We start from the raw sequence: 14,620 nt of genomic DNA on the forward strand, positions 1-14,620 counted from the left end.
GTTGTAACACATAACACATCAAGCATGTTGAATTTAGAGGAAACTACTTGGTTTGATTCAAAAATGTCTATTTTAAAAAATTCTAAAACAGTCGTATAAATTTTGTCGTTTATTTTTCAAATTAGAAATGATGTTCGTATCACATCTTTAACTTTCAAGGACTAGTAATTGTTGTTATTACCTTGATCCGTTAATTGAATCGGTAGAAATTATTTGTTTTATGCTCAATCAACCAGCGAGTCTTTTCGACACTTGTAACTGCTCTATTCAGTTTTGCATTTCCATCAGAATCGAATGTATCCAACAAAATAATCCCTCTTCCTCTTCCTCCTCCTTCTCTCTCCCCTTCTCTTTCCCTCCTATACCTCCTCTCTCTCTCTCTCTCCATATTTATATGATTTGCTACTCAAGGCAAAATACTTCATGATCAGAACGTAAATTTGTATATAGTTTTTGTCTTGTCAACAATGATAATATAGGTACAATATGGTTTTCTTTCCTGTTTAAGAATTTCGCGCAAAGCAACATTAGGGGCGAGAAGTGCATAGCCATCCCTAATTTCGAACTGATAAGACTAAAAGAAAGTTAACTAGTCAACAGCACCCACCGTCAACTCTTGGGCTACTTTTGTCTGAACGAATAGTGTGATTTGACTGTCACTCTTACAGTGCCAAAGTGTGAAGCAATTACGTTTTTGCAACAATTGGTGGCAAACCATGAATTTTCGGATTCACAATCCGGGCACGCCAAACCAAGGTCACGCCCAGCACGTTACAACAAAAAAACAAATACTGAACATGAAGAAGCTTAGTGACTTGGAATTTATGTCAGCTTGAGAAATAATCGTGACAAGAAGCATATAAAGCTCCCTTTTCTTGTCAAAAGTTTAAAAATGTGAACATTTCAGGTTTTAAGGAATCATACTATTTCAACGGTTTTTTTTTTTCGGAGTTTCAAGCCTACGTACAAAATATTTTACGAAACTGATTTAAATCCGTTTACCAAGAAAATAAATATAGCAAATGTAATTTCTCTTGTGCATTTTTTCTGTACATAAACTTCTGTTTCCAAAAGCCAAATACAAAAGAAATAGCAAGGGTTTCGGTAATAACAAAAAATGAAGAAGGAAAGATCGTGACGAATTGTTCCAAATCTTACACTAAAATTATTGTTCGAACAAAGGCTTTATTGATTTACGACACGAATTACTTAGTAACATTCCTACAGAAGTTTGTCAGCTGAAAATACTCAAATATTTAGTTGCTCTGTGTCATACGTCAAACTAAAGTTGCACATCTATTCCTCTTACAGTATAAGGTATTGTGACAGATTTAATTTTAGAAAACGTACAGTTTCTACATATTTTATTCTTAACATTGTTTAACGCAAACTGAAGTTTATTATGAGACATTTCTATAAATGTAAAAAAAAACATCACGGCCTATATCTCCAGAATGTAACTTTATTAGCTCAATATATCGCTATTACAGCTTCGTCAGGAGCTATGGATATCCTATAAGTTCCCTAATCCAATTAAATCTAAGTTGGAATACTGTCATTCGAAAATCGAACATTGATCGTGTTTAGAAAGATCATATTATATAAAAGTAATATCAAACATTATTGAATTTATATTGTTAAGACGAACCACATCAACAATGCAAGATAAATATTCTATTCTAAGTCAAACAATGTTAATAATTTACTTATTGGTTTACAGCCGTATTTTTACCAATTTACCTGGGATTTGGTATAAAGATACTTTTCTACAAGTTCCATACATTGACAAACAAAAAATTGATGAACTTGTCTATTTTGAGTAATTATAGATGGCGTCAAGATGCCATAAAAAGCATAATTTTAGGTTGTTTTTTTTTTACGATTACTTCTCCATATTTCGGCCACTTTACATGGGATTTAGTACAAAGATATTTTTTACAGGTTCCATTCATATATATATATTCATAAATGTGAGACATGCGCATTTGGGGGGTCAAAAGGTTAAAGAAACCCATAAGTTTAGGGGGTTTGATCAATTACTTAGTCTTATTTCGACCAATATACATGGAATTTGGTACAAAAATACTTTTTTACAGGTCGCAAAAAGCGAGGAAAGCACAATTTGGGGTTTTCGTGAACCATTCATGTGTATGTCAACCAACTTACATGGGATTTTGTACAAAGGTACCTACTTGCAGGTCCCAGGTATTGATATAGATAGTTTTCGATTTTGCTGGTCTCAAAATTGACAAGGTTGAGATCACGTGGCGAAGACATGTTTGTATTTGCCCGCGAATGTTGGCCTCTTTAATTTTATTTTATTTTTGAATTATTTTAACTATGTAGCACGCCCTCTATCTCCAGAATACTATTTTTGTAACTTATTGCTTCTATGTTATCCTACATATATATTATATAACAGAATTCCGTGTACACAAAGCACGGATTATTCAACCAATGTCATACATTTAACATTATTTAAACTACATTATTCTAAAATAAGGTAGTTTAATTCTAAACTTTACAAAATCAGTTCTAACATTAGTAGCAATTTTATCAAAAAGACAGGCTTCAGACCCCAAAAGTGAATTTATTTTACTATGATAATAAATACAAAGATTGATTTTTGCCAACAAACTAATATAAGGAGGTCCATACTGTACTACGATAAATAATGTACCTATTATTTATATCTAAATACAGCGTACGCCTGTGTACACATGTATATAAAGTATTCAAAATACCTATGGAAATGGGGAGGAAAATTATATAAAAGGCAAATACAATAGAAATATCACCCCTTTTATTGTATGAAAATGTGCATTAGAGTACGGTCACGTGTTGATAGTTTACACTATTATTGCTTGTCATACAGCCAATCAGAGCGTCACACATGTATAAAGCCTTTGAAAGTACAGTGAATCATACTATACCCAGTAGTAGTGGTGCAATTCTGTTTATGACTCCTAGGACTGAAATATCGCAAGAAAAGCGTGTAAAAGTCAAAGTTTTCATTTGTGGAGGATACCTCCGGTTTAAGTATGAGCTGAAGTTTTATCTACTCCGAAAGTTAGGGAATAAATAAATATATCTTTTTTTTTAGTTGTTTTAAACAAAATAGTGCGAGCTGTATAAACATACATACATATATATATACTAAATGTATATTATTGATGGTGAATATTGTTGGAATAATGTATTTAAACAAAATTCAAATGTTGGACAATGATTGAAAAATCCGTGTTAGGTGTTCACAAGATAGCCTCGTAACTGCATTCCATTTTATTAGATATTCGAACTGTATTCTTAAGATATATAACACCTACGCTAGAGAACCGTGTTTTGTAGATCGTTATTACGTCACAATAAGACTAATAATAACATACAATAAATATTTCTTTACTGATTCTATGCGGTTTCCCAGTAAGAAGAATATGATAGCATTCCAAGAGAACTCTTTGTGTGTTACAAGCCGATGCCGACAATGCCTTTCGCTCAATACCAAAGCTGCCCGACAGGCTTTTTCTAATGTAATATCACATGAATTGTATTCTGTTATGAATATTTATGGGATGAAACTCCAGAAAAAGCCGCAAGGTAAAATGTCGACTTATAACAATAATAGCAATATTGAGAGAAAGCAATGTGTTGTGTTTATTTTAGAAACTACAGTTATAGTTTAAAAAATAAAATAATACAATCTAAACAAAATAGTTTAAAAAATGTCAAGATACGATGGGTTTTTTTTTAGTACAAAATCAAATATCAGTTTATAAAAAAGAAAAGAATACAATCTAAACAAAATAGTTGAACATTTTTCAAGATATAATGGATCTATTTTAGTACAAAGTCAAGTATCAGTTAAGACACCATTTAATATTTGTCTTCGAATACATCTAGGCTAAACCTTAATCACTTCTACAATGTGTATGGGTATTTCGTTACGAAGCTAATACTAACTGCATCACAAAGTTCCGATTACAGCAAGAAGAGCTCCCTGGTGGGACAATGGTAAATTTGTGAATTTACAATGCTAAAACATGAGGTTCGATTTCCCCTCGGTAGACACAGCAAATAGCCCAATGCGGCGTTGCTTTAAACAAACAAACAAAAATACAGCAAAAAGATGTGTACATTACTGTAAAGTTTACATTAAGGCAAGAAAAACTGGAAATTGTTAAAGGTTTGTTTTTTATTTTGTTGTTAAGCACTAAGTCACACAATTGGCTGTCTGTGATCTGCCCACCGCAAGTATCGAAATTCGATTTTTAACGTTATCGGCCCCTCACATTTAACGTTGAGTCACTGAAGGCAAGTAAAAGATTAGGGAATTAAAACCGAAGAAGTAAAAAACCCATCCGATTAAACTCCTTTTTAGCATAGGAATGTTTAGACACCTAAGATCATTAAAATGAAGTGATTGCCTAACGGGTTACGGAAAACTCTTTATTTACAGTAAAATAAAAGAATTTGATTAAACATCAGTTGTTCTTTTCTGAAGTCCAAGCTTCTTCTGGGGATAAAAAAAAATTTAGTGTGCGTATATGTTTTTTTTATAGCAGAGCCACATCGGGCTATATTCTGTGTCCACCAAGGGGAATCGAACTCTTGATTATAACGTTGTAAGTCCATAGATTTACCACTATCCCACCGGGGGATGGAACTCGTTTTTTAAACCTATCATTACATTTATGAAAAATCTGTAAATAATTCGTAAAAAAAAGAAGTATTTTAATTAAAATAATTACACTAGGGAACACAAACCGTACTTTAATTAAAATAGTTACACTAGGAAACGAAAACCGTATTTTCATTCAAATAGTTACACTAGGAAACGAAAACCGTATTTTAATTAAAATAGTTACACTAGGAAACGAAAACCGTACTTTAATTAAAATACTTACACTAGGGAACACAAACCGTATTTTAATTAAAATAGTTACTCTAGGAAACAAAAACCGTATTTTCATTCAAATAGTTACACTAGGGAACACAAACCGTACTTTGATTAAAATAGTTACACTAGGGAACACAAACCGTACTTTAATTAAAATAGTTACACTAGGGAACAGAAACCGTACTTTAATTAAAATAGTTACACTAGTTAACAAAAACCGTATTTTAATTAAAATAGTTACACTTGGAAACAAAAACCGTATTTTAATTAAAATAGTTACACTAGGAAACAAAAACCGTATTTTCATTCAAATAGTTACACTAGGGAACACAAACCGTACTTTAATTAAAATAGTTACACTAGAGAACATAAACCGTACTTTAATTAAAATAGTTACACTAGGAAACACAAACCGTACTTTAATTAAAATAGTTACACTAGGGAACACAAACCGTATTCTAATTAAAATAGTTACACTAGGAAACGAAAACCGTATTTTCTAATTAAAATAGTTACACTAGGGAACACAAACCGTATTCTAATTAAAATAGTTACACTAGGAAACACAAACCGTATTCTAATTAAAATAGTTACACTAAGGAACACAAACCGTATTTTTATCTTTGTAAACTGAGAATTTCTGTACAAAAGAATATGCTATATCTGAGAAATGTTTGAAAGTTGGACTGTAAATGCTCTATTGTTTTGTCTAAGAAAAATTCAGGCTACCAAAATAAATAAATGAAGTGTATGTTCTTTTGAAAAAGGACATTTGATTACTTTTCGAAAAAACATATATTCTTAAAATACTAATATACATAAACTGTTTGCTTATATGTTAAATAGTTTATAATATGTGTTAAGATCTATTTTTTTTTCCATTTTAGGACAATTAAATTATTTATTCATTTTTAAGAATTTTCAAGTTAAATGTGTTTAGTGGTATGAAAGTGTACTTTTATTAATCATGTAGCTCAGATTGGATAATTACACAACCAAGTATTTGTTTCTTTATTTCGAGATTTAGGAACAGCTGTTTAATATCATTCTTAACTTGTAATCCATACTGTTTTTGTTCTCATTTAGGAAGAGCAGGCAGGTCTCCATTCCTCGCAAGTTCAAGTAAGACATTCCCTCTTGCGCCCTGGATCTGAAGATATAGCCCAAACTTCCCGATTTTTACAATCACAAAATTTAGAACAAGGTCGTCAGGTTCCGCATCCCACCCCCATAAAGCCATCGGAGGATAGGATGCATTTACTTACTCTTAACCCTCGAGAATTCTTTAAGTACAAACCAGAGAAGGATTCCGAAACAGTGCTCCAGACTAACAGTTTCACCGGACTGCTGTGGGTCCATCTCCTAGCGGGTCGAGGGCTCAGACCAACCGGTCATGCCGACCACTTCCGGGACTTGTACTGCGTCATAGAATGTGATCACATACATAAAGCCAGAACCGTTGTGAGAACAGGAGACCACAGCTTTGACTGGGACGAAATATTTGAACTTGACCTTGTTGAAAATAATGAAATAACGTTTCTTCTCTATAGTTGGGACCCCAATTCTCGACACAAGCTTTGCTATAAGGGCACAGTTCACCTTCTAACGGTCCTACGAGAATCCCCGGTTCATAGTCTCGCCCTCAAGCTCGAGCCTCGTGGCACCCTCTACCTCAAAATTCATTACAAGGACCCTCGACAGTCCTTCCAAAGGCTCCCGGCACCAAGTTCTTCTGGAGTGTTTGGAGTTGACTTAGAAACGGTGGTGGCTAGAGAAAATACTGGCTTTGGCATCCCTTTAGTGGTAAAGAAATGTCTAGATGAAATAGAGAAACGAGGGTTAGACAGCGTAGGAATCTATAGACTCTGTGGCTCAGCAGTCAGGAAAAAAATATTAAGAGATGCATTTGAACGAACTACTTGGATGGTTGACTTGTCAATAGAACATGTTCCAGACATTAACGTTATTACTGGTAAGTAATGCATGTAAAAGAACATGTTTCAAACGTTAACGCCGTTATTAGTAAGCGGTACATATAAAGGATGTAGCATGTTCCAAGAATTTGAACTAGTGCGTATAAATAATGGAACATGTTTCATACATTAACGTCGTCACTAGTAAGTAGTGGGTGTAAAAGATGGAACATGTTCCAAGTATCAGTACTGTTACTAATAAACAGTAAATGTAAAGGATGGAATATGTTCCAAGTATTGATGTCGTTAATAGTAAATAGTCTGTATAAAAGATGAAACATTTTCCAAGTATTAATGGCGTTACTAGTAAGTAGTACTTATATACGATGGAATATGTTCGAAGTATTGACGTCGCTACTTGTAATCAATGCATGCATATCGAGGTTCTGCAGATGTTACTGACTTGTTTTTTTTTTTGCTGCATAGTAAAATCTTCATGATGAACTTCTTGGTAATGGTACTGTTTCTTCAGGCATAATACTGTGTTTTATATTTCTATTTTCTTTCACCAGGTGTCCTGAAAGATTACCTGCGAGAACTCTCTGAACCGCTCTTCACCAAAGGTCTCTTTGATATGCTAGTGGACGGATTGAGTGTCTGCCTTCCAGACGACCCTGAAGGAAACGCCAAACTCATGTTCAGTATACTTGAGTGTCTGCCTAAAGTTAATAGAGTAAGATGTTACGCCTTAATATGAGTACTAATATACTGAATTCCACAGTGCATTTCGGCACTTAACCATAACGTTACATGCACAAAGAATAATAGTTGTTGTGGTGAGAAATGATTGGTTGTAACATGAAAATCGTGACTCTTAGTACTGATTTATTTATAAAAGTGAATAGAGGCAAATCCTTATTCTATAGAGACAGATCGTTATTCTATGTTTTGCCAACTATAAGTGGATACTTCTTAATTAAAAATCAGGAAGGAAAGGTTGATTTTCTGTCAAACACCTTGTTCAATTTTGTATTTCCTACTTGTGTCTAACGTGGCCTAAAGGTTAGCTTACCAGACTGCGTATCAAAAGGTCCAAGATTTGGGATGTGATGTATTGCTGAGCATGCTCCATATGTTCAACTCTAGAGACTATATAGCTTTGACAATCAATCCCACCATTCCGTTAAGAGTAATCGCATTGGGTGGTGGGTGTTGCTAAATGGTTGCTCGCCCTCAGGTCAGCAGTTCTAAATTACGGATGTCTATATATTAATTTTTTTTATTCAAATTAAAAAAGATAAGCACAATACACTCAATACAAATAGAAAATAATAGTATAAAAATTATATTATACAATCTCATAAAAAAATATAAAAAAATCCACAAGATTACTCGATGTAAATCAGAAATATACTTGAACACCAGGGGTCTCCGAACTTTCATTTAGCCAATATTGCATAAGGTGATTGTTGAGGTTAAAAATACTACAAACACCAAAAATATGTCATCATAAACTAATTCTACTAATTTATTTGTGTTTGTTTAAAATAATACTCATGATTCTGTGTAACAGAACGTTTTGTAAAACGATGTCATCAGACAGATCAGGTTTGTCCAAAAGGGGAGCACATCCGTGGCTCTAATTCTCCAGCTATGGCTTAAAGAATAATAAAATTAGTGTATAGTAGCCCAGTTGCAGCTCAATGTTGTAGCCCACCTGGGTCTCATGGATATATATTTTATACTTATAAACTTTCCCTAGCTACTCACCAGAGGTTAATCACGAACAAGTTTCAAGAATTACCATTAGTCCCCTTTTCTCCAATACTGGGGTATATGGGGACATCTAAAATATGTTTAAACTACAAAGATTTACGAAATAAACAAGCCTAATCACACATATTTGACAATAATGAATGTAAAATATATATTAGACACTGAAAAGGAGGTCAAAAATATGTAAGCTTATAATATGGATATCAAATATGATAACAAGCAAACTGTATCATCTATGGAAGTATATATATATATATAGTAGAGACGGCTGATATGGGTATAGAAAACTTTTACTTGAAAAGCACAAAACAACTAACAAAGTTTCGACGTCTCTAGGTCATTCTCACCTGCTAATGACCTAAGGAGGTCGAAACGTTGTTATTTATTTTCTGCTTTTCAAATGAAAGTTTTCTATACCCATATCAGCCGTCTCTACTATACATATTTTTACTTCAAGTGGGTTCCTCTTCATCTTGAATCTGTGGAAGTAGTGTTGTGATTTACTAAAAGCTTTGACATTAAAGTTAATATCATGGAAAGACTGTGGTATTCGAACCAATAATCCATTTTAAATTAATTATAAACTTAGATGGAGTAGTTTTATCCCTAATCGTCCCATTTTTACAACAAGTATTTATGACAGCGTTATTTGCTTTTGTAGTGCACGGCCATGGTTTTAATGGATCATCTCAAGCTAGTATCCAACCACAGTGAAAGAAACAAGATGACATCACAGAGCTTAGCCATGTGCTTCGGGCCTGTCGTCATGTGCCACACCGAAACTGGAGATCCTGCTGTCGACCTCCGGAAAACTATTGATGTCTTCAGATATCTTATAGATATCTGGCCCGCCAAAAAAGGTAATGATATTATAAAGAACGCTTCTTTAGGTTACAGTATATCTATTCGTTTCATAATAGTATACTAGAACGAGTCCTTTTATGTACACTTGTTTTAGCTCGACATTATGAATTGTTTTATTTTAAAAACTGATCAATTGACTTCGTTTTGCAAACAAACAATGCTTTCTTTGTTGACTTTAAAGTCTTCTCTTTTACTTCGCACAATTTCTCAGTCGTACAGGTTGTTCGGAAATTGCTATAACAAAAAAGTTTCAGAGACAGAAGAGTTGAATTTAGAATTTTTTTTAGACCAATCAAGATACATTTCGGCAAGCGTTGAATATCGTGGCAACATGACACAGGCCTAATAGGAATTTCAACGCATTCAGAAATATATGCTAATAAATTCATTAACATATTTTCCGAATTATTTGAATTACCCCCTTCACCACCCCCATCCCATTACGGATGGATGTACTCAAAACCAATACTGTACATTTAAGACAAATCTATATATAAAATGTTTCTGGATATTAACATCTTAAGAAGCGCTGGTTTAAATGAATTCGAAAATATATGTTAACCACTTAGTTTACATAGTAATTAATAATAATAATATTACAGACTTTTCTATGGTATCATGCGATACACTATCATGGTGTGATAGTGATATTGGTGGGAAGTGCGTACACTGTAAGAAGAAACATGTTCAGTTTTATGCGAATCTACACAAGTGGCTAGTTGCAACATTGACGTCACGTTCCCCAAAGTTTGTTATCATGAACAATATCTATTTATGGAGATAGAACATCATATTATTAGCACCTAATGTATGGTGTGCTCAATCTTAATAAAAAATTTCTTAGGTAGACACACTTGTTGTCTGGACAAGTTTCTTAGGTAGACACGCTTGTTGTCTGGACAAGTTTCTTAAGTAGACACGCTTGTTGTCTAGTCAAGTTTCTTAAGTAAATACACACGTTGTCTACACAAGATTCTCAAGTAGGAACATTTGTTATCTAGAAAAGTTTGTCAAGTAGACACAGTTGTTGTCTAGACAAGTTTCTTAAGTAGACACGCTTGTTGTATAGACAACGTGTGTATTTACTTAGAAACTTGACTAGACAAGATTCTCAAGTAGGAACACTTGTTATCTAGACAAGTTTGTCAAGTAAACACAGTTGTTGTCTAGACAAGTTTCTTAAGTAAACACATTTGTCTATACAAGTTTCTTGGGTAAATACACACGTTGTCTAAACAAGTTTCTTGGGTAAATACACACGTTGTCTAAACAAGTTTCTTGGGTAAATACACACGTTGTCTAAACAAGTTTCTTAAGTAGACACGCTTGTTGTCTAGACAAGTTTCTTAGGTAAATACACCGTTGTCTAGAGAAGTTTTTCAAGTAGACACACTTGTCGTCTAGACAATTTTTCTTAAGTAGAGAAACTTGCTGTCTAGACAAGTTTCTCAAGTAGAGACCCTTGTTGCGTGAGACATGTGACGGTTTTTGCCACTGACGTTTGTATTCGTGTATTTTCACCTGTTACAAGTCGCCGCACATTGCTTATCATGGCTGAGGCACTAGTTGTTGCATATATCTTTCTGGATGGCCCAGGTGCCCCAATTTGATCAGCATTTCTTTGTTATCTAATGCCGTTGAATTAAAGAGATACCTCTGTCTGGGAAATTCTCACACTCAGATCTGGGTACATCTTTATGATGTGAGTGTATGAATATTTTGCGTCAGAAAAGGCTGTTACATACCCTTCCCAAAGACGTTCAAATTTCGTTGACATCACACTAACTACGAAACACTACACAAAGTCAAATGTAGTTCTTATACTTTCCGTTCCACCGCAACTTCATATCCGCTACGGTTGTCACGTTTCGTATCACGTATACTCAACCCTTTATTGCTTGAAAATAAGTATGTGTAAAGAATTTACAATCACCTCAGTTTCTTTTATTTTTATTATATTTGACATTGGCACCTAAGTAGGTTTTAAGTCATCTGAATATTTCCATTATTTTCCAAAAAGGGTCCTTTCAAAAATGTTTACCATCTTAAATTTATTGACTTTTTATTATCATTTATAACGATTTCAAGAACCGGAAGGTGGAATGACATTACAAAACAGATATGAACTTTTTTTTTTCAGTAGCATGAAAACCAACTAACCAGAAAATAAAATTACTTCTTATACACATAATTTAATAGAAGATCTACTCCAGTGGCTCAGCGGTATGTCCGTGGACTTATAACGCTAAAAACGGGGTTTCGATACTCGTGGTGGGCAGAGCACAGATAACACATTGTGTAGCTTTATGCTAAACTACAAACAAACAATAAAAAATATAATTTGTTTGTTTGTTATTAAGCATGAAAGCTATGCAATTGGCTATTTGTGTCCACTGCTGATATCAAAACCCGATTTAGATTTTCCGTTGACATTTGAAGTGACCTCATTGTAGTTATTATTTATTTTAATCACATCATACAGAATACAGTTTTCTGCAAAAATTTAAACCAGTTTTTTTTCAGCAACCCTTAGCCTAATGTTTTCGATTAAACGACATGAACTACACCCATCATCTCATTACTTATGTCGTTAATAAAAATTACAGTGAGGTGTAAAGCTTAGCTCTATTAATAATACGCTTGCGTTTATCTGTCCGGAACTTTTCTCGCTTCTCAATTAAACGCTACAAATCTCGTATCGTTAGAAAGGCCTTTGTCAGTGGAGTCCGGATTGCATACTGGATTCTCCATTCAGAACCACTTTACCTGTTTTTTGCTTAGTCAAACTTTTTCATGAGTATGGTACACGATGCACAATGTCTATATCGTCACGTGACGACTGGCTTGGATTTAACCTTTTTTATTATTTGCAAAGTATTCCATGTAAACAACACTTAACCCGCGTGTAATTTCCTAAAAATTTAACATTCCACTATGTACAATTGCTATGGGCTTTCTCGACTTATTTAGGTCTAAAGTATGCATACGCAGTTCGTTCAAAACCATATTCTTATCACTTTGTGAACAGGCATTCAGACGTTTCTGCATATTCAGCTAAGTTTGACTTCATTCTAGCTTGACATTTACTTTACAACAATTTAATTTCGGTTCGTTTCATAGACTTCTATAAACATCTTTTAGCTACAATGAACGCTCATAATTGTTACGTCTAGGTGAGTTTATTTGTCTGACCGAGTATTTATCGATCTAACGCATAATACCTGCAAAAAAGCGTAGCTTAAATGTCTTGTATGAAAATGATAGAATAAGGAAAATTCAAGCAAAGGGCCTGAAAACTACAGCAAATGTTTTGTGGGTCGCGGTTAGTTTAGTATAATATTCAAAACTGGTAGTAATTTTATAGAAAAATCAGAAAACATTGAGAGTTTACTCACCCTTAAAATAAAACTTTTTCACCTAGCCGATACAAAAACTTTTGGTGAGACGATGACCGATCCTACCTTTGTTGGTGTCTGTCTATTTCTTCTAAGACTCCTTTTTAATACACAACATAAGGAACAGACTATTTACTTGAACGAGTCAAGAATGAAACAGAAAAATGTTTTGTTTTGGAGACAACCCGATAACTCAAGTGATTTAGGAAAATGACCGTTCTTTTTGGAGTGAATAAGTTCTGTAGACCGTCGTCCGGATAATTTGTTTTGTACATATTACAACATCACTTCCAGTTGCACAAGTATTATATACGTATTTTTACTGACTCTCCAGTCCCATTAAGCGCAGTGAAAACATTAATCACGAGAATATTCCTCGTTAAATATCATGCAAGACTTCAGATACATTTCCAAAAAAAAAAAATCTTTCAAAACGTTTGTCTAGCTTAGATTAGTGATAAATAATTAACGTTGTATTATCTTTATCTGTTAGGTTTAAACACTTTAAAAACTCAGATTTTAGCTTAATGTAGAAATATCAGTCAAAATAGGCTTATATTTAGCTTCAGCTAACTCTTAAAGAAACAGTAATTTTTTGCTTTCTTCTTGTACTTGAGCAGATTCTAAAGTACTTTTGATTTGTTGTTTTAAGTCTCAGGTAATGGGAGCAGCGACTCTAGTAACAATGAACAAAATGGGCACCCAGCCCAAGATCCAGAGGAAGAGAAGAAGACAGTGGCATGGTCTGTTGGTCATCAAGTTCTTCCTATATCTACATGTTAATAACGGTTGTTTAAGAAGTGCCGCAGTTTGTTTCATCCATGGTTCCAAAGAAGCCAAAAAAAAAAAAGCTGCCTCAAGGAACATATAAAATTTCTTTAAAAAAAAAGACACGTAAAATTATTTAATCCATAAGGTACGAATGCAAGTATAATTATGTTCTAAAGTTATTTGTATCTTTCACGTCTGTGGGTCCTTCTATGAAATTATAAATATAAAAATAATTGTTACGTGAATCTAACTCAACGTTACATAGTATGCTCAGCAGATGCCGCTTTAGCCTTTCCGTTAATGTATCCATCTGTCGGCAGAGTTTGTTCCTAGTTCAACCTCATATGTGCACTTAATCTGAATCCTATTGTTAGTTAGAAGAACCCCTGTACGTAGAGACTTTGACGTAGATACTCAGTTGTTGTTTAATGTCAGTGGATTTTGTTAAAGACACACAAACTGTTAAGGAGAATGATTTATTGTCCGTCATTTCTTTGTTTTTAATAAACGACTGACTGATCTCTTGTGAATTTGTTGAATTTGAACAAAACAAAACCACGTGTCTCTTTCAGATTATCCTTCAAGCTATTGATCTGTTCATATACCGTTCACAACAAGTGGGGGGGGGGCACATACTGCGTCAGCTTTCAGTAATATTGTGTTGTTTTTCCTCTTACATCTTAATTGACCAATAAATCGGGTGAAATCGCTCATTTGCCACGTGAAACATTAGCAGGAATTAATGGGGCTAATTCAAATACTGGTGGTAGTTTTGTTTAAATTTTTTGCGTGGCTTGTATTTCATTAGGAACCTTAGAAACAGTTACGCTATGTACCCACAAGTAGTTTGGTGCATAAATAGTTTAGAAAGATGTTTAAAAAACTGATGTGGCCCACATGGATCGAACCGGTAATTGTAGCGTTAATTACGCTGTTTCCAAAGTCACCTGGTTGCAGCTTACCATCGGGAAATGTGGAACTGCATTTTTTACCAGAAAATCAGG

The 14,620-nt window shown here is 34.0% G+C and overlaps 1 protein-coding gene across 3 annotated transcripts in view; it reads left to right on the forward strand.

Annotated features, from left to right (window-relative positions):
- Nucleotides 1-14,146, forward strand: part of LOC106459193 (rho GTPase-activating protein 100F-like) — an 85,693-nt gene extending 71,547 nt beyond the window's left edge. For 2 of the 3 annotated variants that reach the window (XM_022385628.1, XM_022385629.1), the window contains exons 5-8: nt 5,984-6,869; nt 7,383-7,543; nt 9,248-9,446; nt 13,498-14,146. In XM_022385628.1, the coding sequence (XP_022241336.1) occupies nt 5,984-6,869; nt 7,383-7,543; nt 9,248-9,446; nt 13,498-13,628 (1,377 nt within the window). In that variant the 3' untranslated portion in view covers nt 13,629-14,146. Of the gene's footprint in view, nt 1-5,983; nt 6,870-7,382; nt 7,544-9,247; nt 9,447-13,494 lie in introns of all 3 variants that reach the window. The other variant, XM_022385631.1, reaches the window with a different exon arrangement.
- Nucleotides 14,147-14,620: the final 474 nt, after the last annotated feature.

This window comes from Limulus polyphemus, unplaced genomic scaffold (genome assembly GCF_000517525.1).
Source record: "Limulus polyphemus unplaced genomic scaffold, Limulus_polyphemus-2.1.2 Scaffold573, whole genome shotgun sequence".
Taxonomy (NCBI): domain Eukaryota; kingdom Metazoa; phylum Arthropoda; class Merostomata; order Xiphosura; family Limulidae; genus Limulus; species Limulus polyphemus.